At 42.6% G+C, this 27,959-nt stretch overlaps 3 protein-coding genes across 4 annotated transcripts; 1 reads left to right on the forward strand and 2 right to left on the reverse strand.

Annotated features, from left to right (window-relative positions):
* Positions 1-17: 17 nt before the first annotated feature.
* LOC105452265 (type 1 phosphatidylinositol 4,5-bisphosphate 4-phosphatase) lies at positions 18-2,972 on the reverse strand. Its single transcript, XM_011693232.1, has 6 exons — positions 2,574-2,972; positions 2,200-2,387; positions 1,745-1,954; positions 1,519-1,659; positions 1,378-1,432; positions 18-1,251 (listed from the first exon to the last, which is right to left on the reverse strand). Exons 1-6 carry the CDS (start codon positions 2,656-2,658, stop codon positions 1,166-1,168), a joined length of 765 nt encoding a protein of 254 aa, XP_011691534.1. The 5' UTR covers positions 2,659-2,972; the 3' UTR covers positions 18-1,165.
* A 90-nt stretch (positions 2,973-3,062) lies between these two features.
* LOC105452266 lies at positions 3,063-4,456 on the forward strand. Its single transcript, XM_011693234.1, has 2 exons — positions 3,063-3,493; positions 3,774-4,456. Exons 1-2 carry the CDS (start codon positions 3,405-3,407, stop codon positions 4,408-4,410), a joined length of 726 nt encoding a protein of 241 aa, XP_011691536.1. The 5' UTR covers positions 3,063-3,404; the 3' UTR covers positions 4,411-4,456.
* Positions 4,457-4,898: 442 nt separating this feature from the next.
* LOC105452267 lies at positions 4,899-27,950 on the reverse strand. Of its 2 annotated transcripts, XM_011693235.1 has the most exons (20): positions 27,882-27,950; positions 25,054-25,143; positions 24,423-24,824; positions 23,012-23,197; positions 22,371-22,595; positions 21,733-22,199; positions 20,063-21,354; positions 18,704-18,987; positions 18,479-18,574; positions 18,138-18,284; positions 17,371-17,727; positions 17,100-17,283; positions 10,490-16,569; positions 9,317-9,514; positions 8,763-9,041; positions 8,601-8,690; positions 8,364-8,520; positions 7,541-7,871; positions 6,566-6,734; positions 4,899-5,398 (listed from the first exon to the last, which is right to left on the reverse strand). In XM_011693235.1, exons 1-20 carry the CDS (start codon positions 27,885-27,887, stop codon positions 5,369-5,371), a joined length of 11,070 nt encoding a protein of 3,689 aa, XP_011691537.1. In that variant the 5' UTR covers positions 27,888-27,950; the 3' UTR covers positions 4,899-5,368. The 2 variants fall into 2 exon arrangements, with proteins under 2 accessions (XP_011691537.1, XP_011691538.1); XM_011693236.1 differs by lacking the exon at positions 18,138-18,284.
* Between the last annotated feature and the right edge of the window lie 9 nt (positions 27,951-27,959).

The raw sequence follows: 27,959 nt of genomic DNA on the forward strand, positions 1-27,959 counted from the left end.
ATAAATATAATAGTTCGTTTTTTTTACCAAACGGAATTTATTTTTTCAACAAGTATAACATATTTTTAAGGAAACTTATATAGAGTTGAGAATAAAGAGTTGTCTAAAACAAAGAGTTGCATTTGAACGAGCATTGCAGATTACACGAGAGTTACATGACGAAAATCGCCGACTAACAGGAATATATTTTAATTTTCCACGACCGACAAAATCACCTTGTGTACCTTATGACAGTAAAAACTAAAGAAAAAAAAAAAAATAATAAATTGTCTCGCACAGCACCTTTCGTGTAATAACCAGGGGAATTCAGTATTTGGATTTATATTACTTAAGTGCGATATATAATATATCTATAATATTATTATTAATATATACACTGGTACATCACTTATACCTCTCATAACTTCATTCATGTATGCTACAAAAAATCCATATAAACCCATAAATTTATTTGAAACAATTTGCGGTTTTTTTTTTTAATGCTTTCAATACAGATATTTTCATATAGAATGTAAGAATAAATTTAAAAACAGATTCGTACAGACTCATATAGATGGGCTTTAAAACTTACTTTATACGTACGTTTGGAATAATATGAGCACGTTTGCACTTTGATTCTATCTATGTGCACTCGTTACGCGTAATGTGTTATAGAAAGCATGTATGTATGTATGTATGTGTGTATGTATGTATGTATGTATGTATGTATATATATATATATATTTATATAGAGCGTATTCTCTAGTCAGTAGGTTGAAAATAAAACTCGGAGCGCCCATAGCCATTGCCCCTACGCTTGTACATATAAAAGTGCACAGGAACAACTCCTCGTAAAATACGGGCTGCCGAGAAAGATTTCCTACAATCGTTATCTTACCTGAGGAAAGCGCCGCAAAAACATTTGCTTTCTTCCCGATCACGAAACACGTTCATATGTGTATGCGTATTATATAAGAATGTATACATGCATTTATCATAAACAATACAAGATCTGCATACGCACATATGGCCATGTGTATACACCTATCGTTTTCCGTCTGCCTCAAAAAATGACTTGAAATGTCACATTGCTATAAACATTTGTTCTAAATAGGTTTTACATGACATTCATCTCAGTGGGGATTGATTTTGTATTGTTGGTTTGTTCACTGTTGCTTCAGGGAGACTACATGGGACCCTCTATCAAACTGATCTTCATCGTGCAGTAGTAAAGGCTGCGGGCCAAGCACAGGATCGCCAGTAGAAATGCACCTGAAAACGTGAGCCGAAAATGTGACGGATGAACGAAATGAATTTTCGACACGGCGGCCGAATATCAAGTACGAAATTATCGAGACAAGCTTTCGTCGAGATCTAGGCTCGATTGCTTATACCTACCAACGTAAGCTACGTAAATTCCACCATTTACTTTTACATATTTATAGGTCCCGACCTGCAATTGTGTACGGCACAAAATTAATAACGTTACAAGAGATCAACCACTGGAGAACGAGAATTCCCGAGTGTTTGCACACTTACCGTTATCGCTGTAGCAATTACTAAGGCTATAAGCCCAACGATAATGAATACGATCCCTCTTCCTCTAGCGAAGTCTGGACCGACGGAAGATATCTTACGGCAATGTGGACATCGAGCCAGGGCGTTGTTTAACGTGTTGAACTGCGGAAGATGACATTACGACGGAGGGGTGAAAATCAGCGAAAAACAAACAAGCTTTGCCGGTGCATCTTTCTGGATGACTCACCAAGAATGTGTCATGGCAATGGGCACAGCCTACCCTGCACATGCCTGGCATGGACAGTACCGGCGGCGTGATGGGGCTCGGGGCCAGATTGATGATACGTTTACAATTTGGCCTGGGGCAGGCGATGCGCTGTGAGGAGCTCTTGCATATGAGCAGACAATTGCACGGACATCGCACGTACTTCTTTCCGGGCGGAGCGTTTCGTATGGGCTGCGTGAGAAAAGGGGGACACAGTGTGGTGAGATCAAACGCGACACCAGCGTCTGCCGCACGCAATTGCACAGCGGAACTGTGAGTGTCGGTCCACAATAAGGATTTTAAGCAGTAAGAAATAGACCAACCGTAGTTGAATATGAGGAAAATAATTGATTGCAATTAGTCAATATCTTACGGCTGTAAAGGCTTAAAAGCCTTACTGTGGACCGACACTACAAGAGACTTCTTCGGAAACGTACTGTGGCCTCGTTACACTGACAACACTTAACGACGTGCTGATCCCGCTTGCCGGAGATGTCTATCATCGCCTGACAGACCCTGCAGGTGACCATCGGCATACCGCCCTGGATAGCCGATTGGTACGGCGGCGGCAGCTCGTCCGGCCCGATCGTCGAGACGGTGTGCACAGTGGACTGCGTTTGCTCGTCTGAAATGAAAACACACACACACACAAACACATACACAAAGGGATAATTAGGATAAGGTGCATGTCTCCGACGAACGTTCCCCGGGCGATCGCACGGCGCGCGATCCTCGGGCACGTTCACGCGAACGCGCGTTCTCGCGAACGTGCGAGCGCGAGACAACGACGACGAGCTGCGGTCTATCATACCAATCGCATCGTTGCCGTGCGAGCTGTACGTGACGTTCTCGTTCTTCAGCAGCGGCTGCCGCTCGCCCTCCTTGCCGTCTCCCATGCCGAACGACGTTGGGAGAGCGATTCACTGCCACGGCACGTCGGACACGATTCGCTTCTATTGTTTGACAGAACAGCTCCCGGTGCATCGATGACAAGGATGACAAAATACGAATCCCCCCCCCTCCGCCCCGCCAACCCGTATCCGTGCCCGCGGCGTCGCGCGTACGCAGAGGAGAAACCGCGATTCTCGCCGCAAGCCTTCCTCCCTTCACCGAGAGAGAGAAAGCTCACGTTGTCCACGACGTTCGAAACAGGACGAATATATAGGCGTGGCGTTGGCGAGAGAGAGAGAGAGAGAGTGCCGGTAGGTCGAAATCGCGGCTGAGCCCGCGGAGCGGCGCAGGAGGGAGAGACGGACGTGGGATGAGTTTCGGAACGTCGCCGGCACTCTCGTTTTTCCTCACGTTGGCAGCGCTGCGTCGGATGTCAATATGAGGGGGATGTGAGTAATACACGGGGCACAACACATCGAGGGATTGGTTATACAACGAGGCTCGAGTGATTTTTTTTCCAAGACTTTAAGTACCCCAATTTTGATTTAATTCGCGCTGATTGTCGCGTAACGGTGGGAGCGAGAGACGGCGTTCGTGTCGTCTTTTCGCGACTTAGAGCGCGTCACCGGGGACCACGCGGCGAACCTTCGCGAATTGTTTTGCATGGGGTGGAGCGTGATCGGACACGATTAACGTGTGTAAACACACACACACACGGGAAAAACATTTGCCTCGATATCTCATAACAATTATGGAGACTGTTAAACATTTGTGGAACGTCAATCAGTTCGTGACGAAGCTGAAGAATCCGTTGGTTACAGACTTGCAGATATTTTACATGTAACTTCTCGCCTTTTATTGACATTTGTTTATAATAAATACGAAGAAATATATTGGACATATTAATAAATGATACCTCAATATTTTTATTATTATTAAATATTTTTAACAGACATGTGCATATTAAAATAATTTCGTAATTTTATCTTGACAATAAATTTAAATATTTTAGAAAGAGATAAATATTAATATAAATATTAATTGTGCTTTCGTATTCACATATATTCGTTAGCGGATTTATAAAAGGATTTTGTTTTAATTTTTATTAAAACCTTTTCAGGCAGAAATGTAAAAATCTCGGCAACAGCGTGGAGTTGCCACAGCAGAATTTTGGACCATCGGTAGCGTGTTCGCATTGTGGATCACTTTGGAGTACGGTGGATCATCAAGTTCGATTATCAAGTGGCAAAAAAATGTCTAAATCGGTGAAAAAGATTGTGCGACACATGAATGAAAATCCAAGTCAAAAGATCCCAAAAGCTCGCGCAACTTTGGCTCGGAAATCTGTAAAAAATGAGATGAATAGATTGGTCATTAAATGTTCTGTCTGTTCCAAGAACACTGAATTGCCGTTCAAGAAGAAAAGCCGCTTAAAGCCAGCTAAGTTGAATAATTCACCGACAGAGACACCGCAGAGTAACCGTAAAAGGAAAAAGAAGAAATCCAAGGACAAAACTGCTGGTTTAAATATCTCAGGTTGCACGCCTGTATCACAATTGAACAAGAAAGATAATAGTAAAACACCTACAGTGTCGCCTGTGATCACGCCTAAAATAATTGCAAGTAACAAGAAATTATCTATTTCCCCTAAAAAGTCCAAGAAATTGAATATAGAGCGATTGAAACGTATCATGGAGAATAAGACAACAACACCAAAACGAAAGAACTTACACAATTTTTTAGCCGAGTTGTATTGAAAACAAATATTTTATGCAATATGTAAATATTGTAAATATTTTTGCACAATATAGAATAATATTTTTAATAAATGATTAAAAAACGATGTCTGAATTTAATTATTAGAAGAATTAATTATTAGAAGAATTTAATTATTAGAATTAAAAAAATCTGATATCTGAATTTAATTATTAAAAGTATAATTAGTATAATTTCAAAATTAATGTCTTTCTCTCTAAGATATTAGGATATGGAAATGGATATGGATGGATATATCCGTTAAAAAAAACTTTTATAATATAGCTTTTATTAGACTTCTAAGTTAATAAACTGAGAAAGTTAATTTTAGTTATTCTCTAATTGAAAAATAACTATTATTGAACCGCTCGCGGTTTAAAATATAAATTTTCATTACAAGTATTTTATTTAGACATTTTTAAGACGCGATTAAAGTTGCTATAAATATGATTTTTACTAATTAAGACTAGAAAGAAGGAATTCTCATGAATACTATGATTTTTTTTTTAATTAAATCGTCTATTTCTTGGAAAACGGTAATATAAAGCAGAAATAAATATATCATTTTCAAACATTAATTATATAACTCCCATTAATAATTACTCTATCCATCAAGAAGTAAAGAAACATTCGATTGCATCATTACATTTAACTCGTTAACAAGTAGAACACGTAGAGATGAACACTATTTCTTCTTGCTGAATGTTTGCGAATGAGACGTTGAATTAATATATAAATCGCATCGTGCCACGTCGAAAAGTAAACAAGTTTTTGGCATTATAACTAAGTGCTGTCCGTACTGCACTACTCCTGTGTTCTGTGGTCCTAACATTTTCACTTCGTGGGCTTATGGTCCAGGCAAATAAAATAAATACACTACACAATATACGGTCTGTCGCTCTTATGGCTTTGGATACACGCGCGTCCGTTTCTTTTTTTTTCTGAGATTCTCCTCCGCAGTCACTCCAGTGGAATCTCCTGCTTTACGACCTGCAACATCGGAGTATACTTTATGCACGGTGAAGTTGTAGAATTTTAATGTATTCCCGCGGCACATACCTCGCTCGTATACCTTATTTACTTCGATATCCGCATAAAAAAGGCAACTCACACAGGATAGGGAAATCGTTATTTACGCAATGGGAAGCTGCGAACGGCCGCGCGGATCCCGACGATGTCGGAAATTAAATTTTTATTTTGCTTTAAATAATAGCGCATATAAGCAGCATATTCGACAGAATTCTCTCAATTTTCAGAAAAAGAATTAATATCAAAAATTGACGAATGAAATGAAATGTATCATGTTTAATCAATCCAAATTCGTAATGTATACGTATAGAGTACTTAAATATTTTTTCTGTGGAGTTATGCAAAAATGTAAATTTAACTGTTTATGCGAGATTCATTAATATATTATCTTGAAACTTCGCCAAGAATTTATACAGAAAGAGAGATCAGTAACTGGAATTGACGTCATAGATCAAAAATACTTAATATTCAACATAAAATTTTAATTTAAACGTTTTTTATTATATAATTATTTCTATTTTATCATATAATCTTTATTTTCTAATTCTGTTTTTACATATATTGATGTCGAATTAATTAATTAAATTTTGAATATGAAAGTGTCCGCTTTGACGCATTTTAATTCGTATTATAAATCACTTTTCTCTAATTTCTGTTTACTTCTGCAGACTGGTTAAAATAAAATTTTATTTTACAAAAGAACAGAATAGAAAAGCATTTTCTTTAAATATGGAGAACAATTCCACGAGTTATATAAATTGTAAATTGAATTTCATTTAGAATAGATCCTGATCATTAATTTTTTTCCAGCTCATCTATTCTTCATAGTGCGCTCCGAAAGAGTATATAAGTACCGAGCAGTATCGCGGGACATCGACAATGTGAGGTGCGGCCGCTCGATAATGTCATTCAGCAGCAATTTATTCACTTTTACGATTTTCGGCCGGAATGTCTCGTGCACGCAGGAATTCTACTTTCATGCACAACTGCTGTGTTAATTCGGTCAGTGGGTCGCGGCAGGAGGTGCGAGGAGGAATCGAAAGAGCCGGAGGAAGAGGCCGGTGGCGGTGGCGGAGGAGAAGTCAAGGGAGGAAGAGGAGGAGGACGTGGAGGAATCGTGTTAGTCACCTGAATGCAAGCCTCGAGGTAATCCCGCTCGGACATTTCCTGGTCCTTCGCAGGGGGAACTTTTCCCCGTCGGCGCAACTCTTGCTTGGCGTCGTTCAAGTCAAAGATCGCCACGGGGTCCAACCTGCCCTTGAGCACCAGGCCCGCCAGGTACTCAATGTAGTGCTGCCTGCGGGGGAAAAGTACCCAAGATTTTAGTCATGCCCACGGCACGCGGGTCTCCCCCGCTTGCGCTTTACCTCGACCAGGTCGTTCTTGTAATGCTCCGGGTCGCGCCCGTACCAGTTCGCGGGCAGTTTCAGCCCGGCGCGTCGCACGCACGTTTCGAGATCGTCCACGTTTAGCAAGGGCAGCGGTTCCAGCTGCGTCAAACGGATCTTTCGAACTAGATACTCGACGTAATGAATCCTGGTAGATACACGGATGATCTCGTTAGCGATCGACTGGAGAAGGGGAGGGGAGGAGGGATGAGGACGCGGGGGTATAGCGAAGGGTGGCGGCTTCGCTTGCGAGACCGATCGAGAAAATGTCTGGAATCGCCGCGAGATTGGGAGCGATACCCCCAATATACTCGTGCGTGAGCGAAATTCTAACCGCCGATCGGCGAACGCATCGTGGATTGTACCATTCAGAATCTCTAGCGAGACTGAAGGAAGTTTTGATTTGGAAGAATTACTGAAGTAACTTTATTTGATACGTGAAACTATTTCCATTAATATAGTTTTTCGGTTATTCGTAAAAAAAAAGAAACATTTCAGTAATTATAATCTTGACTGATTAATTTCTGTAAGAACTTTTAACAATCTGTTATCACTTATAATTGTTGAAATGGATGATTCTCGAAATAGATTTCCAATTTTTGTCTTTTAACTTTATATAATCTATGATAATTCAGTTTTTAATTTTATAAATAAATTTGTTAACGATACGTATTATCGCGAATATCATTCACCACGATACCACGGCGAAGCTTACCTGCACAGACCAGCGTGGTTCTCGACGATGTCGGAGTTGCACACGGCGTCCACGACCCCGGTCGGCGTTTCTTTCTGCAGTTGCACCTTGCACCTGCGTTGTCCGACCGGACCCTCGGTGTCGTAATCGATGCTGTTCTCTCTGAGCAACTGCTGCAGCTGCACCGGCTCCTTGTCACGGAGGTAGAAGAGGCAGTTGCGCGGATGATGGGCATGTAGGCCCAGTTTCGCGCAATAAGGGCTGACCGCACATTTCGCCCCCATCATGAAAGCCTTGCCGCAACCGCAGCAAAACTCATATTTACACTGGCTGCACGTGAAATGCATGCAACCTATAAAAATTCACGAGCCCTCTTTTTTTTCAGCGAGCTTCGAAAAATGTTCCTGTGATATGCATATCGAATAATTTAAAAAAAATATCTCGCCCCATATTTTAAACTCATCCCGAGATCGATAAAAAAAAAAATAACGTGGTATTAAAATTGTTCGCGTTTATTAAGATAATATTTGGAATCAACATTCATTAATTCTTATATTACCATATTGTTTTTATAAAATAAAAACCCCCTATATTTGTATCTGTAATTTTTGTATGATAACAAATTTGTTTTCGAAAAATTTAACGTCACAAAGAAAGAAGAATTATGAAGGAGCAATTTTTATACGTAAAAGATGCAAATTACACTTGACTTACAGTTGAGAATTAAATGATAAAATCTCACAGTAAAGAATCAAATTGTAATAAAATAATAAATAATAAATTGTAATAAAGTAATAAATTGTAAATAAATAAAATTATCTTTGCAGTAAAATATAATTATTACCTCCTCGAGACAGTGAATAACGGAACTTGCACTTAGGACAGTCGATGCCATTGTCGGCCAAATGTTTAGCCAAACCTGCGGCTTGATTGTCGGGATCATTCTCGTCCTTCCAAGCGGCAAATTTCTCGCATGAGATACCCTCGTGTTGTTTTTCCCACTAAAAATAGAGAATGTTAATAAATAAGTTATTTCTTGTTTATAACATATTTTGGAATTATGAACGTGCTTTACACCTACCGGTCTTCGGCAAAAAGCACAGGTGACAGACCGACAATCGGGACAGATTAAACGCTTGTGATCAGGATCAGCGTAAAATCCGCTTGAACACTGGAAAATAATAAGTCGTTATTTTTCTTTTCAATAGCGGAGTCTGAAGATTGCAGTTAAGTATGTAATTACCTGAATGCACCACTTAAAATTCGGATCTTGCATCAGAGTCCGATCTCTGAGCTTCCTCTGGAAGAGCTCGTGAATCGGCGGATCCAGCAGGGTCTTCAATTGGATGTCCAAATTGCTGAAATACTCGAGAACTTCGTCCTCGCTCGCGTCCTTGAGATTAGGTTCCTTGCAGAACGGACAAACGGCATCTGTGATATTCCTGTCGCTGATCTGAATAGTGAAGTAGTTCTTCGCGCATTCAATGCAGCAGCGATGTATGCACTTCAGCATAGACACTATCTATAATCGAGAAAAACATCGACAGATAGAACAAGTAGAATTAAAAAATGACGAAATACGCTTTAGTTTTTGCTGATATATCTCTTAATTATTCTAATAAAATAAGATAAAACTTTTTTATAAAATAAGATTCGCGCGAAGATGAATAAATCCGAATAGAAATTTAAAAACACGGACGTGTTTTTATCGAATTTTCTTTCCGAAGTTTAACAAGGAGTTACTTTTCGCAGTTTTACTTTAATTTTCCAGATTTCTCGCGACAATTGGACACTCACTTGACTCATCGCAAAACGACCGGTGCACAGCTCGCACTCCTGCTGCAAGAAGGCCAGCGCCGACTCCACGCTGGAGCACTCTTTCGCGGCCTGGAGTGCCTCGGCGTCCCCGAACTTGAGGGCCAGCAAACTCGCGGCGACCTCGGCCTCATCGTAATTCGCGGCTCGACCCTCCGCCAGGAGACGACGCGCTATTCTCTGCACACGTGACGGACATAAGATTGCTCCGATATCGGCACGTACGAAATTTCCACATATCGTATAAAAAGGGAATCTTAGCTTCGTTTAAAAATCTCGACCTAAGGTGGAAAGCTTGAGATCTAACTGTTTATCAATGTATATATATGGACCAATTACAACAAGTCCGTTCGTAATTGTTACAACGTAAAGCAACATTTTGGAAATTATGGAGAATAATTGTGCAATATCGACATTTCCTTTGCGTATGATTCACGTCTAAATTCAACAGATGAATTAAAAAAAAAAATAAAATAAAATACTCTGTTGCTCATTAATTAAATCAACAATTAAAAATATTTTGAAAGTAGGAAATTAAAAATATTTGTCATGCAAGAGAAGAGGACGTAGACCGCGCCAACGTCTAGAAACGAGCTCTTTTTCATTTGGCAAATATAAGAAACATATTTTGAGAAACATAAGTCTCAGCTGAAACTTCGATATTCATCTATTGCTGACAATGAAGTGATTAATTCATATATTTATAATCGATATATTTATATATGCTTATGTATATATAGAACGCCTTGAATGTTTTACGCTTAAAATGGGAAATATATTTAATATACTCTATTTCCTAAGTAATTAAACACCACTTAGACACGCACTTTAGAAGGTGTGTAACATTTCTTTTCTCGACGGACAAATGAATTAGTCACGGCACAATACTTACCTTCGCGTTAGTCATACGACTCATCATAATTAAGTGATTAACCCAATTAACGCGCGATTTAAGACATTGAGAGAACACCTAACTGTTGCATTCGATCCCCTTTCCCACCCACTTGGCATTTCGAGCTGTTTGTAGACATTGGCCTGCCGACGGCGGGAAAGGCCGGTTCTTGGCGGTTCTCGAACACATTCGCGCGGACTTTTTGGCAACTGACGTTTCTACGAGGGGGGTCGTGTGTCACTTGGTAACACTCGTCTACTGACCTCCCGCTCCGTTTTGGGAGATCCCTGTCTCTTGCGCCTGATGCTCTCCACGATGCTTGCCCTCACGGCATTCTCCTCGCCCTCGAACTGACGGATGCAACTGGCCACGAGGGAAAATCGTTTCTTGGGCGCTCGCGCCCGATCCACCCCCTTTAACGTGTCATCTTTCTCGATTTTGACCTCTTTACTCCCCGTACTCGCCCTCCGGCCCGCCTTCACGCGTTTTTCTCGTGACTCCTCACTCGTGACTTTCAATGTCTTTATCGTATCGTTTTGCACTGTCGACTGATCTCTCCCCTCGATTTCACTCGCATCTTTAAACTTTATCTCGTTCTTCTTCAAATCGTTAACTTGTGACCGGATATTTTCTTTAGAATCTATTTTCTGCTTGATTTTCGCTGAAGACGCTGCGGCTGAATCTGTTGCAGCAATGTTAGAATCTGCTTCAAGTTTCTGAGAAATTTCTAATGTCTTTTCATTAATTCCCGCATTTATTTCCGGTCGAGGTAATTCTACGACCGCAGTAGCAGCTTCCGTTGGTGCCGTCAAATTGTTTTCTTTATCTCCTCGCGTGACCTGAGAATTACTCTCCATTCTGTTCGGAATGCTGGCTTCGTGGTCACTGATCGTTTCATTGTGCATTACATCATCGGTCTCTTTATCAAGCGCTTCAAATTGTCCCGAAGTTTCGACTTGTTCATTCGTCTCTTCCCCTTCGGACGGTAATTCTTCATACGCATCTTCCTCCACCGAATCTTCCAGCTCACTTGACTTGATCTCCCGTTCGTCGACCGAGCCTTCCGACGATGTGGAATCACGATCGTGACTCTCCGTCTCGTACGAATAAGTGACGTCCTCACTTTCCTCGGATTCGCTCGTGCACTCTTCTTCCTCAGACTCCGATATTTCAGATCTTATCTCATTTAGCGTTTTCTCCAACAACAACTCCGCGTCCGTGAACTCCTCGACGGAATTGTATTCCGAGTTATGATCAGAAATGTACTTCGCCGTTCCTGTGTCTTCGTCCTCTTCAGAACACTCGGAATCGGAGCTGAAAGCATCGGAGCTTTCCTCGATTGCGTTTTCGACTTCCAATTGTTTGCCAAGATCCGCGGACGGATTGTTATGCGCCGAGTTCGACGCTTGTGAATTCTCGTTTAATTCCGATTCTATTGACTTAACTTTCGGAGGTTCTTTGGTTTCTTCATTTTCCACGGCACTCGCTTTAGCATGATTCTCCTCCAAGATTTGCTTGTCTTTCACATTTTCTGTAATTTCAATTGCTCTTCCGTTACCAGATTTAATTTTATTTCTCCTCAGTTTGTTAGTATCCTTAGAATCAATTTTCCGCATGGTTGGCGGGTCCGATACGTTAGCGCTTTCCGGAATTTTTAATGATAATTTCGAAATTGCTTGCGACATTACGGGCAATTTAGTCGATGCGTTCTTTAATGAAGACTGAATGTCATTTATTTTAGAAGAGTTCGACGAAGCACTGTCTACTGATTGCGCGATTTTTCGTTGCATTAAAACGGGTATTTTTGATGGTAATGACGTTTTAGGTTTTAAATTATCTTTCTCTATTTTTATTAGAACTTTGTTATCAGGGATTTTTTTATTTATCTTCTTTGTTGCTTGATTTTCCAAAGCCTCCGCTTTTACATTTTTCGAGCTTTCCGAATTTTTATTTTGGACATCTTCAATATTTTTGTTTTTAGGATATTCCAGCGTTCTCTTTTTAAAATTTTCCGATTTATTTCCATTATATTTTTTAACAATAGGCAATTTAGTTTGCGGTTCGAGATTGGTCGCGTTATTGACTATCGATATTTTCTCTATATCGGACGTAGAAACCTTTCTATTATCATTCACTTTAATATCACCCGCAGCTTTTTGCACGCTGATGTTACTTAACGACTGTTTAACAGTTTTGTCTGATTTTTTTGCAACTGACTTGTCCCCTGTCTTATCGCTCGCGATACACGTGGGCTTTAGGAGTTCTTTAATTCGCGATTCATCGAACTGCATCGCTCGACTCGACCTTTTAGTAATCTCGCCGGCCGTTGCTTTCGCTTTTGTGACGGTCGTATTGTACGGACTCGCGCTCTTTCGCGCTAAATTTTTCCTCGGTGCGCTAGCTGATTTTTTTACTATCTTAACGGGCGACTTTCTTCGGACTATCTTTTTAAGAGGCGATCTCGATCTGTGCTTCACGACGGACTTCGCGATCGCGCTTTCACGAGATTGATTTACTTGTTTCGTATTTTTTTCTATCAAACTTTCATTAATCGATAATTTTGACGGTTCGACCTGTTCGTTACGTGCGACGATTGAAATTTCGTTCCCGGACGAATCGACATCTTTCGCGTTCTCCACGCCGATTGTATCAACGCCGTCGGCCCGATCCGTCTCGCGTTCGACGATACTTGCGATATTTATTATGGGCGCGCAATCGTTTACCGTTGTTACCGGCGATTCCGATATCTTTATTTCAAAGGTGTCAGGTATTCCGGGCGTCACGTCGCTGACATTCGCTATAATAGGATCCGGCGAGGAGTCTTCGTTGACTGTTAAAGCGATATCTCTCTCCTCGGTCGGCGTGGTGAAGAATATATTGAGATTTTTAAGCGCATGTAAGATGCTCCTTGCCGTTGAATTTGACGTTTGTGCGTTCTGTTTCTTGTCATCGTGAGATTGAGAAACTTCGTCTCCGAGATAAAGTTTCTCGTCGCGATTCACGGGATGCGAAGTACCTTCTTTCGATTCTAAAGGAAGAACGTGTTCGACGGGCAACCGAGGAGACGTGTTATCCGGTGTGTTATTATTATTATTTGATAATCGATCGTGTACGTTCTCATCAGAAAACTTATTAATATTCGCAACCAGATTTTCATCGGCAATAAATTTGGAAATTTCAGGAATAGATACTGTTTGGCTATTCTCTGGAATTTTAATGTCCTTTGAAGTTTCGGGGTCGCTAAAGCTGTTCGATATTTCAAGATGCGAAGTGTTTTCGGAGCAAGTACTGACATCGAGATTATTTTTTGTGAAAAAGGGTGACGTTATTTTTGCATGCGTCATGTGATTATGTGAAAGTGCAATTGTTTCTTGATTATTCGTCAGATTGAATAATTTATCCTGATTCATAACATTCTGTGAATCCGTCAAAGATTGAACGTCTGAGGTATGTACCATCATTGAACTGCCAGATTTTGCCAAGACAAGCATAATTTCCCTCCCCTGATCACGCGGACCACTTAAATTCATTTCCGTGGCTGCGTGCGAGTGTGTTAATGGCGGTAGGATATTTTCATCGGTTCGCGATTGAGTAATGGATAAATCATTGGCCGTATTTTGCTCAACGGGCACGTTTTCTTTCAACGTAGTTTCATTTTTATCGTCGCTCGCGGGAGTGTGATATGTGACCGAAATTGTCTGTTCTACTTTTTCCGAAACGTGCACCGCATTTTTCGGTACGATCGGCTTTGTATCATTTTTATCATGACGCAATGTCGTTCCGTGATTATCGAATATTTCGATGGGCGGTAATTTAACGTCGGGCGGATGATCGGGAGATGAATTCGATACTTTCGCGGGGGATAAAGTCGACGGGATTGATGAGGCTGATATTGAAACATGCGCGTGAGATGAATCGTTTAATTGTCGCTCGTCCCGTTTGTTAATATCCTGTTTATTTGCCGTATTAGTCGCGTTGATTATTACTTCGTACGAAGCAGACAAATGATCAGCGTTAGAATTATGAACGATTCTATCTTCTTGTGAAACATTTGTCTCCGTCGATTGAGAAGCAGACTTTTCCGCGTTAGAATTGTTTATGGAAGCTAATGAACCTGCATCTCGCGACGAGTCGCTCTTTAGATTTGGATCAATATTTGCAAAGGCGTTATCACTAAGAAGCTTTTCATGAGGTGCTTTTTCGGAAGAGCCTTTCGCTTCCTTTGGTGGTGATGATGATGATGATGACGCATCAGTCGAGCAATCGCCGGACGCAAGAGATTTCTGGGCGACAGATTGATCATGCGCTGAAGATGCTGTTAACAGTTGCACGTGAGAATTCGATAATTCACCTGAATGCATTTCCTCAGCTGATCTCGCCTTCGGCGCGATTTCATCTCCGACAGATTCCCCTTGATTATTATTTCTCGCAGGAGTGCCGGCTATCTCTAAAGAATTCTTACGTGAATACATTTCCCCAATGACGTCCGTTTGCGACGCTCCGGCAACTCCTACTACACTTGACGTTGCCGCTTCGTTCGCAGTCCGAGATTCTTCGGGAGTGTCTTTGTCCATTAAATCCATCGAATCGGAAAGCGTCACATCCGTTGCGATGTTAGTTTGCGAAGTGTTAGACTCATTCGTGTCCGTACGTACCGATCTGACGTCCTGATGCTGTTGCTTAATGTCTGGAACGCTCGACCGGGACTTCACCATCCGAGAACGCGGAAGCTTAGATCTGGCGATCTCCTTGTCGGTAATCTTGCTGCTTTTCCATTTTTCGGAACCTTTCTCCGAACCTTTCTCTTTGTCTTCTCGACCTTTCTCCTGAGGCGACTGCAAGCCAGTTTTGTTTTCGAGCACGGCTGCGGAAACGGGCGTCTTCTCTGCGTCAGCATCGGTCCTCGATGCAACATCCGCTGTCACCGACTGCCGAGGAGCGTCGATGTTCGTCCCGTCGATGATTTCCGCCTCAGGTACGTCGATTTCGGGGCCATCGATCTCGACGTTGTGTAAAGTATTTAATTGGTTCATGAGTCGCACGTCGGAAGTCACGTTGACACCACCTTTCCCGGGCGACAGCATTTGCATCGCCGTTATGAACGGCGTCAAAAGCTGCTCCGGCAGCGATTTCACGGCGGACAGCAGAGCTTCCACCGCCACGACGTGCGGCTCGTCGTTCTGCCTGGGGATTTCCTTTATGACACGCTGATCAGATTGCCCCCGCGCGGAAAGATCCCTCTCGGACGCGTCCGCGTGCACTTTCTCCGTCACGTTCGCTGTGTCGGCGCTCGTGGATTCGCCCGGCGACGACGTCCGCCGTCGCGGCAATATATCGGCTCGTTGGGGAACACTCGAATTCTGGAAAGAGATACGAAGTGCTCCGCTCAATTCCGCAGACTTCCCAACTTCGACGAGTGACTCGCTGTTACCCATCGCGGTACTCTGTCTTGCTATATCAGAAGGTAATTCAGGACCACTCGAAGTTTCCTGGCGCGTAGAAGAGGACTGACCCGGTTCCGTATTATTCATTGTGTCAAGCGCAGAACTTCCATGCGACGAGGGCACTTCAACTCCGGCGTTATTTGGTAATAATCTTTCCTGTCCCTTCGGTAAATTCGCAACTTCCGCCGCCGCTGCAGTTTCGTCGATCGATGTCGCCGAGGTGTCGACACGCGTACCTTTCGTCTCTTCGCGCGACTGCGCGGTTTCTTTTACTTCGACACCGCTCTTCTGATCAGATTTTGGCAGATCCGATTCGGTGATTCGCACGACAGTTTCGTTAGCGTCGATCGTCGACGATTCTCCGGTCGAACGGTTCGCATTGTCAATTTTCGGGGAGTATTCGGATGCGCGTGAGGAGTCCACCGCACTTGTCCTCGCGAGATCATCGACTGCGGTCGCGGGAATTTCCGTGGGTAACGCGGCGTCTACTTGGTCCAGGCCTTTTGTCGATTTCGTAGCGTTCTTTGAGTCGTCCCGCGAATCTACGGTCGCCTGGTCTTGCCGCGTGATCGCAAGATCGCTCGGCTCCGCTACGTCGGGCGCTTGTTGTACGGCCCTTGGGACCAGATTTGCATCGATTAGAACAGTGGGCTCGTCAGAGCGGTCGTACAGATTATCAGACTTATTATTACCCAATTCGTTCGGGGGATCTTTCTCGTGTCGCCAGTTATCGGTCAGTTCTCTGAGGGCCGCCAGTTGCTTTTGAAAGTCGGCCTGCAACGCCACGAAATGATCAACAATTGGTGACATTACCTGCTTCCGCGCCTCCATATCGGACACATTCGAAACTTGTTCCGTGGGACCGACCCCCGTCCCACCACCGACCGCACCCGCTGCGTCTGCAGCAAAAAGAAGGATCGGTGCATGATCGATGATCTTTGTTTCTTCCTCGAGCATTAACTTGTAATTTTTTTGTAAATGAGTATATATACACATAAAATAATTAATCGCTCATTTTTAATTTTCTAAGATCATATATTTTTCTGTTAAATATAGGAAAATATAAAGCGTTCGATTTAATTTTCTAAGATTATATATTATTTTTCTATTGCATAGAAAAAAACAAAGCGTTCTGTTTATAATCAATTGTGTAGTAGTTATAAGCAATGAATAACAATTAATAAAACTTCGTATTCCAGATCGCATGCAAAATAATATGAAAAGAATAATCTATATTTTCATTTTAAATTTAAAATTTTTTTAAATTTTATTAATTTTAAAAACATTTTAAAATGTATTTAAATATTGAATAATAAAAAAAATGTATGAAAAATGATGTCCATTATATAAAGTAATATTCTCATATTTAAATGGCATTGGAAAGCGCTTATGAAATTACAATCGGCGTATATCGAAAGCTTTCACTGACCTTCGTGCGGTGCAGCCTCCTCATTCTCCACCCCGACCGGAGGACCCCAGATCCTCATTAAAAAGGGCTTGAGCTGATTCTTCTGCAGCTCGAGCAGAGTGGCATCCTCGATACCGGCGTTATTGTCGAGAGCCCTGACAACGTCCGCGAGCGCGAAGTTTCCTTTTGCCATGATCTGTTCGCACTGCAAATCGAGAGGACGACAAATCAATATTTATCAAAATGTCGTGAAGCCATCGATGATTTTATTTAGATTTTCCCTCGCACGCACTTTCTGCTGCCTGCGTTGGATGGCCGTTGCGACTGCGTTCCACATGTCACCCTTGACAGATCGCAGGGCCTCCTTCGCTTCGAGCGGCGAGAGCACGCCGATGTTCTCCTTCATTTCCTTGCCCTGCGCGGTCACCAGGACCCGCACGGTCTCCACCAGATGCGGCCACTGCGTCTGAAGCCACTCGATCGGATTCGGTGCGCCTTGCGCCAACGCGACTTGGACGTCGTCGGTCGTGAATCCCTGCTTCTCGGCTTCCCGCAGGAGCTCCACTATCTCCAATCCTTGGCGCGTCAACGTGGAGACTGTTTGGCTGGTACTGGGACCCGCCTCGACGTATCTCGGTTGGCTGGGTTCCTGAAACCGACAAAAGCACATCAACGATCGTCTCGACGAAAATCAATTACAAAAGTACGAGATTGCAAAGTCAGGGGACGATGTTACTTGTCACAATCGCATGGGTTCCGCTGTCACAGATTATCTTTAATGTGCTGTTAAGCGCGCGCCTAAATTAATACCAGGACTAGCAGCAGCTGTAAATATATTACGCAAATAAGCATAATAAAATATACAATAAGCATAATAAAATATACAGTAAGCATAATAAATATACAATAGCTATTTAAGCGGTTGGAGGATGATAAAAGAAATGAAAATATCATCCTGCCTACGTTCACACCGAGGCTAATTATCGCGACGGTTGGATTGAGGATAACGAGGATGTACGACGGAAAATCCGTCAGGCTTGAGTTCGTAAGCGAGTTTACCCTGGAACGATAATAGAGATGGGACGAGTCGATGGAGTTTCTTCTGGTTCGCTCTCTGCTTCGCTGCCCGGTTATCAGCTGCTGAAGATACTGTTCCTGCAACGCTCGCGGATACAAATCGGGACTGTTTACGAATCCGGCTTGTTCCTAAAACAAACGCTCGGTCTTGTTTCTTTATTAGAACGCACGAAGACCGTGATTGATCACGTATCAACGGAAGATCTCTCTCTCTCTAAAAAAATACTTTACTATCAATAATAATCAGCTATAGATAAATTTTCGATCGTTCTTGTTCGACATTTAATTATGTTGCAATTTATTCACAAATTTGTTTCGCTCACCTCACCCTCGCTATCATCGTAATACAAGTAACTCTTCGACGTTGCTACCGACGCGGATCTTCCGAGAGTCCCTTTTGCAGGGAGATAGTCGTAAGTCTAAAATATTTTAATACAAAATTTATTCCACGATATTTAGTCTTCTTACGTTTACGTAATCTTTTCGTTCACATTCGTTCGTAGAATATTTCGCGATCGTGAATAATGTCTTACTCAAACAATTCTTACTTGAGTCGAGATACTCTGCGGCGGAGGGGATGTTCCCGTAGATACCGAATGGCTCTTCGAAAGTTTTCCCCGAATCTTTTCCTCGTGTAACATCGCGTTCGTGTCCGCCTCGGAGGTATTCGCAATCGAAGAAGACGTGAACGCCGAGGATGATGCTTCTAACGGCAAGTTCTCATCGACCGGCGATGTCGATTTCGATGGTGCTTCTTTTGCTTGCGAAGCCACAGCCGCAATCGTAGCTTTAGAGCTCTCTACGAGAGAATCGTTGTCTGGAGCAATCGCTTCTGAAAATCACAAATTTTCTCCATGATGCAGTGCGATGGTAAATTATTTTGCGCTACAGCTAAATTATGATTTTGGAAATTGATTGATGCTGTGATTGATACTGATTGTGAGTGTTTTCTTAATAAAGTATCTTTCGTATAGCATCATTCTCAAGGTCTTCCGGAAATGTACATGACATTTTTATCGTTTCTGGAGATCGAGAGAAAGAATAAAATCGCGAAATAAATCCTGTTGAAAAATTTTAGTACATACATTTAAACTTTAATGTATTGTCCATACGGGATTCTTCTTTGTTTAAATATTTATTAATTAATAACTTAGTTGAAAAATCTCTAATTTGCCAATTTGTTAGACTTGTAATAATATCCGTATATAATGATATCTCCAAAACATATAGCACGCAGTTTGTAATTATTGCAATTGGTAATACAAATAGTATTAATAATATTATATTATCCGATAATCCAAAATTGATACACAAAATATCGACGAGCGATTTTAAAAGAAATAAATTTTAACGAATTTTATTGTTACTAATTTTTTTTTTAGTTCATAATAAATAAATCTTTTGCCGCTGACGCGTTTCAGCGTCGTCGAGCCAAATGCTTTGGCAGTGATTTCCATCGATGGTCTGCCCCGGAATAAAGGAACATATGCCAAATGCACGCTCGTGCTTGAAACCGTCGCATCGCTTGAATGAATAATATAACGCCTCAGACATGAACACAGAAGATGGCCGAATTTCAAATACGACTATGCATTTGGTGCCGTGTTTGTAGAGTTGTACGAAAAACAGTTTCCATGTCTCTTTATTATTCATCCAAGGGAATACATCGAAGGTGGAGAACAACCAGTTGTACGGCTCGTGACTGCCGCTTTACGTAAAAATAAAAAAAGAGAGAGAGAGAGAGAGAGAGAGAGAGAGAGAGAGAGAGAGAGAGCAAGAGTGTACAAATGTAATTCGGATCATCCACATTTCTGGACAGGAATACGCGAGTTAGCATCACATAGAATGGGGACGTCACTTGGACAACTTGGTACCGAAGGAAAAGCTGATTTTGCGCTTCGGTCTACCTTTGTTCTTGACGGATCCGCTGTCGCCGCTCTCTTCGCTGTTGGAGATCTTCTTGGTCCGCTTCTCGGGATCCTGACTGGGATCGCCGACGCTGCTCGACGCCTCGTTTTTCGGTGCTCGCGGCTCGATCGGGCCGGCCACGGGGTCGTCGTTCAAGGTGCTCGGCGGCAGAGCGCTGCTCCTCGTCTTGCAGCAAACCACGCAGACGCGATCGTTGATCTTGTTGATGAAGGTGCAATGCTCGCAGGCCCATTCCTCTTTCGGAATTTCCATCGCGCCGATCGTCTCGTCAGGCGCGATTTTCTTTGACGACGCGCTCGTACCGCTTTCGACCGTGTCTCTCTTTCCCGTCTTCGGTTCCTTCTGAGACGTTCGCGCCTGCTGCTGCTGTTTCGTCTCAGCGCCGTCCTGTCTCTTCTGTTGAGCTTCGGCGGTGCGTGTCGTGTCCTTCGACTGACGGTCCTCTTCGATCGATCGCTGACGATCCGTAACTTGAAGATTACCTATCGTTTCAGGTAGGTCCCTGTAATCTTCCTTGTCCCCCTGTTTTTTTACCGGTACTTCCTTGGAGGGCGTTTTTCTAAGGCCTTGATTGTCGGATTCAAACGAGGATTTGCCGGAACTTCGTTTGCTGGACGTCCGGTCTAAGTTGTCGAGAGTGTCTTTTCGCCGGAACGACTCTCTTTTCGCGAGAAGCTCTCGTTCTCGCGAGCCATCGCGCATTTGTTGCTCTCTTCTTGTCGAACGCGACTCGACCTCGTCCATGTTCGCGCGATCTCTATCCGAATGCCCTCCTTGAGATGACTGCCTTTCCAGAAGGCGCGTTTTTTCTCCCTGTGTCCTTTTCGGGGAGGTTACATCTCGAGAAGGCGTCCTCCTGATCTGACCGTCGCTCTCGAAGGACGATCTACGAGAATCGCGACGAGTAGAGGATCGTTCCAGATCGTCCAGCATTATGTCCCTTCGAAGGGATGACGCCCTTTTCAAAGCGTTCTCCACTCTCTCGAAATGATCGTCAGACGAGCTCGTAATTCGTGCTCGGCCCGGCGGATTAACTTTTCGATCAGAGGACTCGTCGTCGGTACTTCGCCTTCGGCGATAAGTTCCATTCTGAACGCGATCCAGCCGAGGATCCATCTTGGAAACTGTCCGATCGTCATGGTTGTAGCGTCGTGCAGAAGAGATAGTGTTGCTCTTTTGAAATTCATCGTAGTTTCTCGGATATCGTTTACCGGACGGACTTTCGGACCACTGATCTTCAGCCATCATTTTCTCTTCTGACACTAATCTCCTGAAAAACCAATCATCGAAATGTGACGTAAGTGCGAATAAAATATAAATTTTTAAATATTACAAAAATGAAAATTCTATAAAATTATGAAGAAATTATGTTTTCAAAAAGATTAATAAAGGGAGAGTATAATAAGTTAATATCAATAAGTTTTGAAATTATCGACAACGAACGAATGAACAATCGACAGAATTCAGTTCATTAGAAAAATTAAATTAAATTGTGTCTATATATATTTTTTTTCGCAAATATTTGTGTGTTTTTTTCTCTCGGTTAGTCTAAAATGATAATTTTTGTAGTGTATCCTCGAAATATTCAAAATTTTAAATCGTCGAGAGAAGTTAAGTTTATTTTATCTCTCAGAATTTTCCCACTTACTCTCGTCGCCCTCTGGACACGAGACTTCTGGTATCTTCGTCATGATAGTTTCGTTGTCGTATGCTTCTCGGAACGCTGCCGCGTCTACTTCTGGATCCACGGGAAAGTCTGTCGTCTATGTCGGACTCGTCGGAGTTCTCGGAACTCGCGTCCGACGGCGACCCGGGCGACCTTCTCGATCGCGATCTCGAAGCGTAAGACTTTTTGGATTTCAGGCTGGGAGACGGAGACGGCGGTCTCGATCTTCTGCTGGATTTGACGCTCCTGGCCGGACTCTGACCTCTGGAAAGAGATCCCGGGTAATGCGGAGGTAGCAATTGCGCCGACGGATAGCCCATGGGGTATCCCCACACGCTTGGATGATGCAGGCTCGCGGTGGAGCCTCCCATCGATACGTCCCATGAGTTGACCGGCGGATACCACATCATCGGCATGCCGCCGGGTCCGAGATGTGCCATCGATTGGGCCTGAAACAATTTTACCCATCACGAATCTTCTTGGCGTGCGCCAGCTTTAAATATGTTTAACGTATCGTCTTATTTTTGAGCGTTTAGAAAATAAATCAGGAAACTACTAACAGTCAAAATCGATAATAAAAAAAAGATTTAACAACACTCGTTTGAAAACATTCAAAATACCTGATGCATTCCCGAATTCCACATATGAGCAGCGGTCAAGTCGCAAACGCTGGCTGACTGCATCATGGTTCTAGGTGGCGGCGGAGGTGGAAGTGGCGGTGCCGGTTTCGGACTGCCTACGCTGAGCGGCCTTCCGCTCAAAGTGTCCCTCGCATCAGCGGATGGGTGTCGTCGCCTGTTCGCGTCTTGAGCCCTCATCACCTCTTGGTATTTTCTGTATCTCTCCTAAAAATATGTAATTTTTTATTGCAGTTTTCAAAATAAGAAATAAACTTGTCAGAAATTCAACAAGTGGCCATTGCATCGCAAATAGTAATAAAATAGTAGCGAAAGAATATATCTAAAACTGTCAGAAATAGAGATGATCTCGTGAATATATGTAATATCCAATTTATTTTAATGAATGGAAATAAGTTAATTTCGATATTTAATTAACAAATAATTAAATTTATAAATATTCATTATTTTATTGATTTAATAAAAAATGCAATGAAAGAAAATTGTAGTTTTTGAGAGTTTCTTTATTCACAAATATTTTCATGATCTCGTTACTGTGATCTTTCAGATTCAATTCTTTTAAAATAAAGACCATTCTTTAATAGTTAATATAATTTTGTATATGATATTGTAACTCCTCTTACCTGTAGAGTAGTCATTTTATCTGTTCTCGCTCCTGAAGCATCGTTGGAAGACGTGTTTAAAGTATTCGCAGATTTCGACACTCTCGAGTCCGGCGGTGGTTTTGAATTGGAAAAATTGCGCTTCAAGCTCCCCACCTTGTCGAGCAAAGCGAGTTGCGCAGATCCTTTGATTAGCGCCGATTTAGCCTAAGCGCGAAACTTTAACTTAATTACATATCGTGAATGTAAGAAGGGAACAACACCCGGAATATGTTGTCGAGAATTGTAGATGTTTGTTTATGAAACTGCGCTGATATTGTTATTAAAAAAAAAAACGTCAAATTAATCATATGACGGTGGAAAAAATTTGAAGTTTTTCGCTAAAAACTCTCATAAAAAAATAACATAGGTTTAAAAAAGAACAAATAAATAAATAAATACAAAAAAATGGCTTATCTCTGGAGGAACACCAATGTGTCAAGAATATTAAAAATAAAAATCTTATAAATAACACGTCATTAAAAAACAATTATCTGTCACTTTTCTGTCACGTGGCAGATTCAACCAGCTGGATGGATAGGCTGTCTATGCTGAAAAGAAGGCGGGGTATACCGAGTGTAAAAATAAGCCATGATGGTACCCGTAACGGTACGGGAAATACGGAGTGCTACGGATGCCGATGGAGAAGATTATGATCGTGTGCGAGAATGATCGTGTTCACCGTGTTCACCGTAGCCTGCCATATTCACCGCGCCGCAGAGAGATTGTCCGCGGCAAAAACGATCCGATTACACGATACGACAAATGCCCGGCATTTACGACGGCGCCGACGCGCTACGTTCGTCTTTTCCGCGTCATTACATCAGCGACAGAACTGGAGAGAGAGAGAACGGGTTCAGTGAATGCGGCATCAGTGTCTTGCGGTAACATGGTGTATTAAAAAACAACGACAATATGTACAATAAAATCTGAACGTAAAATAGAATATCAACGATCATTTAAAGCTCGCAAGGGCAGTAAACACTTTAAGAACGCCTCGGTGTGACGTCTCGAGTAAAAGCTATAACGTCGTCTTAATCAACAACGTCGAGAAAGAGAGAAAGGAGAGTCAGCATTCGGCGATCCGACTCCGTGAGCACTCGGCGCGACGGAAACGAGGTCGGATTTGGCGACAAACAGCTCAGCCCGGAGTTAGTCATTCATCCAATCTTGCGCGCGATCGTCGCCAAGAAGCAGACACTTGATCGCGAAAATTCAATTGGCCGTACAGCGGCAACCTCTGATCTCCATCGAGCTCGAGTGATCCCGAAGCGATCCTTGGGCGCGTGGAAGCTGAGGAACATCGAGGACTTATATCGGTCGACGACTGGCGTCGGCGCCTGGAAGAAGATTCACGAGCAGTCGGGGGATTTCAGGCCAGGGCGCAGCCTACCTGAGTGCTCTTGCGATTCCTCCGCGGCGGCGGCACCGGCGGAGGATGCAACAGGTTCTCCCCCTTCGGCGGCAGCGGCGGTCTGCTTCTGCTCGCGTTGTCGGTCAGGATCCTTCGGCGGACGTGGCCCTTCCGCTTCGGGTGCTTGTGGTTCATGTCGTCGCAGGCCTCGCAATAGTTCTCGTTGCACGTGTCGCAACGCGCGAACACGTTCTCGGTGCCGCACAGGGCGCATTTGCTCGCGTTCGATTGAAGCATCGAGGGTTTCTGGGCTTGCGGTCGGGTCGGAAACTCGATGATCTCGTAGTCGGGGTCACCACAGTCCCCGGAGAGCGACGGCGCCGGGATTTTCGGGGGCGTCGGGGGTCGACGATGCTGCTGCTCCGTTTCTCGCTGCTGCGCCTTTTTTTTTATCGAAGAAATGTGTTTACTTCCGAGATCAATATTGTCTCGATATAAACAGATTAGTATATATATATATATTGCAAGATTAAATACAAATGTATTAAAACAAAATTCGATAGCTATGTCAACATCTTTTTATTTATTCCAACAACAGTTATAAAATTGAGAAATAATTACAAGTAAAAATTTATAGGGACAAAAAAATATAACTGAAAGAGAAACCTACCATGACCCAATGGGGCATGGATCTTGCCATTCGCAACTTGGTGGACGGATTCGATATGGCCATCGGTCGCCATTTTTCAGCTCCCGGGTTCTATGCAATATAACAATAGAGCTTTATTAATTTCCTCTTTGAGAATTTATTTCAGAAACAAGATTGCATTGGTGCATCTCCGTCACGCTTATAAAATGTTGCACTTATCTCTGATATGAAATTCTATTTAGAATTGCAAAATTGTTTAGTACGTAAGACACGAGTGTTAAAGCTGTTAAGCATAATAAAATTATTATAGTTAGATTAAAAAGTAAATCAAGGAGCGGTGATTATATACAGCGCGGAAGCGATTATAGCGGTAATGCTTCGTTGAATCAGAGTATCAAAAACCTAGACGACTTGGAAGAGCTCTGGCAGTTTCCTACTGCCACAACAGAGTGCCAAATGTGAATTGATGTCATCGCACCTTGGGCTCGCGCGTCGCGTCCCGAAGCCTAAATAATTTCGGCGTCGTTGCCGCATAATCGAGACCGTACAAGTGGGTGGGCACCGTCGCGGGGAAAGCGTGACGTCAGAACGGTGAATCCACCGCCGGAAGCTGGACCGACCGGGTCTATTTTCGCGGCCGGGAAAAAGCGTGTTCCGCGTCTAGAAATAAAGCCGAGCCGCGTGGCGCGCGACACTATTTTTTCATGATGTAGATGACACCAACGACGATATCCCTCTCCTTCCTACGCGAATTAACAAACGTAATCAATCTTGATTTCGGGATATCTTAGGTTACACCTTTCGACGGAACGTAATTGATGAAAAGGCGGACGACCTAAATAAATCGGTTTCAAAAATATCTGACACATGTTCGGGATATATCTTTTTTAATTATTTATTAGGGTTCTCGTTTTCTGCCCACTCATCTTGTTATCTTTTCGTTGAATCGCAGCAACATGTCGATTAATTGAAGACATTCATATGATCCAAAACGAGATAAACGGAAATAAACGTAGCCACGCAGTGAAAAGCTTTCGCTTGAGAGCCGCGACGAAACGGGAGTTTCTTGAATTAGAGCTGTTCGTATCTTTAGAACGTTCACTCTACTGTTCTTCTTATAGCACACATTTTTTTCTATTTTTGTTTTTATTTTACGCGCTAGGAAAATCCGCGACGAATCCAATAGAAATATATATATATACGAATGATGTGCCAATTAATTATAATTTATAATTTTTTCATTAAGACTTCATGGCCCAGCATAATTACGTCGAAAGAGAGTAAAAATTCAATTTATTTAACGAAATTAAATAAAAATATGCAGCATACACTATTTATTCAATTTATTTATTGTTAAACTTTTCCTTTACAATTATTTCCTCCTATTCAGATAGTTTTATCCCAAAATGTGACAGGAGAAAAGAAAGAACCAGAAATGCAAATCGAGCGCGTACATCGTAAAACTATTTCTCGTTGAGATTGCATACGACTGTGCAAGCTGGAAATCATCCAACTTCTAGTTTATCCGGGAGAATTTCTGTCCGCGAACTTCTTTCGCGCTCAGACACGTCTCGCATTTTATTCGTGTCCGGAGTTTAGACGGTTTAGTCGTTAGGATCGCACAGATAGATGCAATTTGAAGATCCGTTTATGCTTTCGTCACACTTCCGGCAGCGCGATGCGCGATATCGCGATAGTTACGGAATAATTAGACAATGGTTAGCACATGCGAGGCGCAATCCGGTAAGGGATCTCGAACCGGAAGTAACTGTCACAGTCGGTACACGGAGTTACAAGTTACAGATAACACGTACGCGCTAATTCGCAAGCCTAACTTTCCGCGTGGCAGTAGTGTGAGAAACGGGCCCCGCTTTATCTTTCGTTAACGTTATTCCAATAGTCGCTGGTACCCGCATAGGGTAGATGCCTGTGCGAATGCGGCGCTACGAGACTAACAAATTGCAAAGCAACGACGTGGATTTTAGATGCCACTAAATAATTATCCTCAAAATGAATTCAGCTTCCCGTCTTCGCTAATTAAATCGGAATCATTTAACAGTTGAAAATTGAAAAATCTAAAATTTAAGGATCTTATTTGTCCTCATAAAAACATTTGCCTTCTATTGAATATTTATTATCATATAATAATTAAATCGCGCGCAACGAGAAGATTTCCTGTTATACTTTTGTTTATGTATCTTTAGAATTATTTGTGCTTTTTAAAAACAGATGAAAACGATGTTAACTACCTTCTACACCTTCGACATGCGTGCAATCGTGTGTTCGATATTAGACACCCGAGAGATATAAAATAATTTGATTAACTTCATTTTTTTTTTTTAATCATAAAATGCACATTTTTTGAGACTGCCATCTGAATGTGCTGCACGGGCGAAGTTAAATGCACGCGCCGTGCGCACTCCCAAGTCGATGCACCATGAGAGCTCCGATTTAGACAATCCGTATCCACGACGGTCGACCTATCCTCACGTCACAAATCGTTTTCGTGTACCATGGGTTTCGGCAAAGCACTGAGAGCTTGGAGAATTGGACAACAACGCTTTTCTATTAATAACATTCTGTTCGGAACACATTCGTTATTGAAAGAAACATATCTCGCGATGCGATTATACATTTCTCAATCATCCGAAATACGATGTAATCAACTTGTTTATTATCCTTAGTTTATCCTTGCGAGCGGCGTTTGCTTTTTCCTTTCTCAATTAAGAAAAGAACAAATGACGTGGTAACGGAATACCCATTACGGAAGTCCTCGTGGCGGAAGATGCACTCGAGAGGGGGAGGGAGGGGGGGTGATGCACTCGATGGAACGAATACTCGGCACTCACGTTCATGTGGGACACCTCCGCCGGGGTTGACTTTTCCGGGGTTTTTCTCGGGAACTGGTCCGCACGGTACTGGGCCCT

This window comes from Wasmannia auropunctata, unplaced genomic scaffold, assembly GCF_000956235.1.
Source record: "Wasmannia auropunctata unplaced genomic scaffold, wasmannia.A_1.0 LD336035.1, whole genome shotgun sequence".
Lineage (NCBI taxonomy): Eukaryota > Metazoa > Arthropoda > Insecta > Hymenoptera > Formicidae > Wasmannia > Wasmannia auropunctata.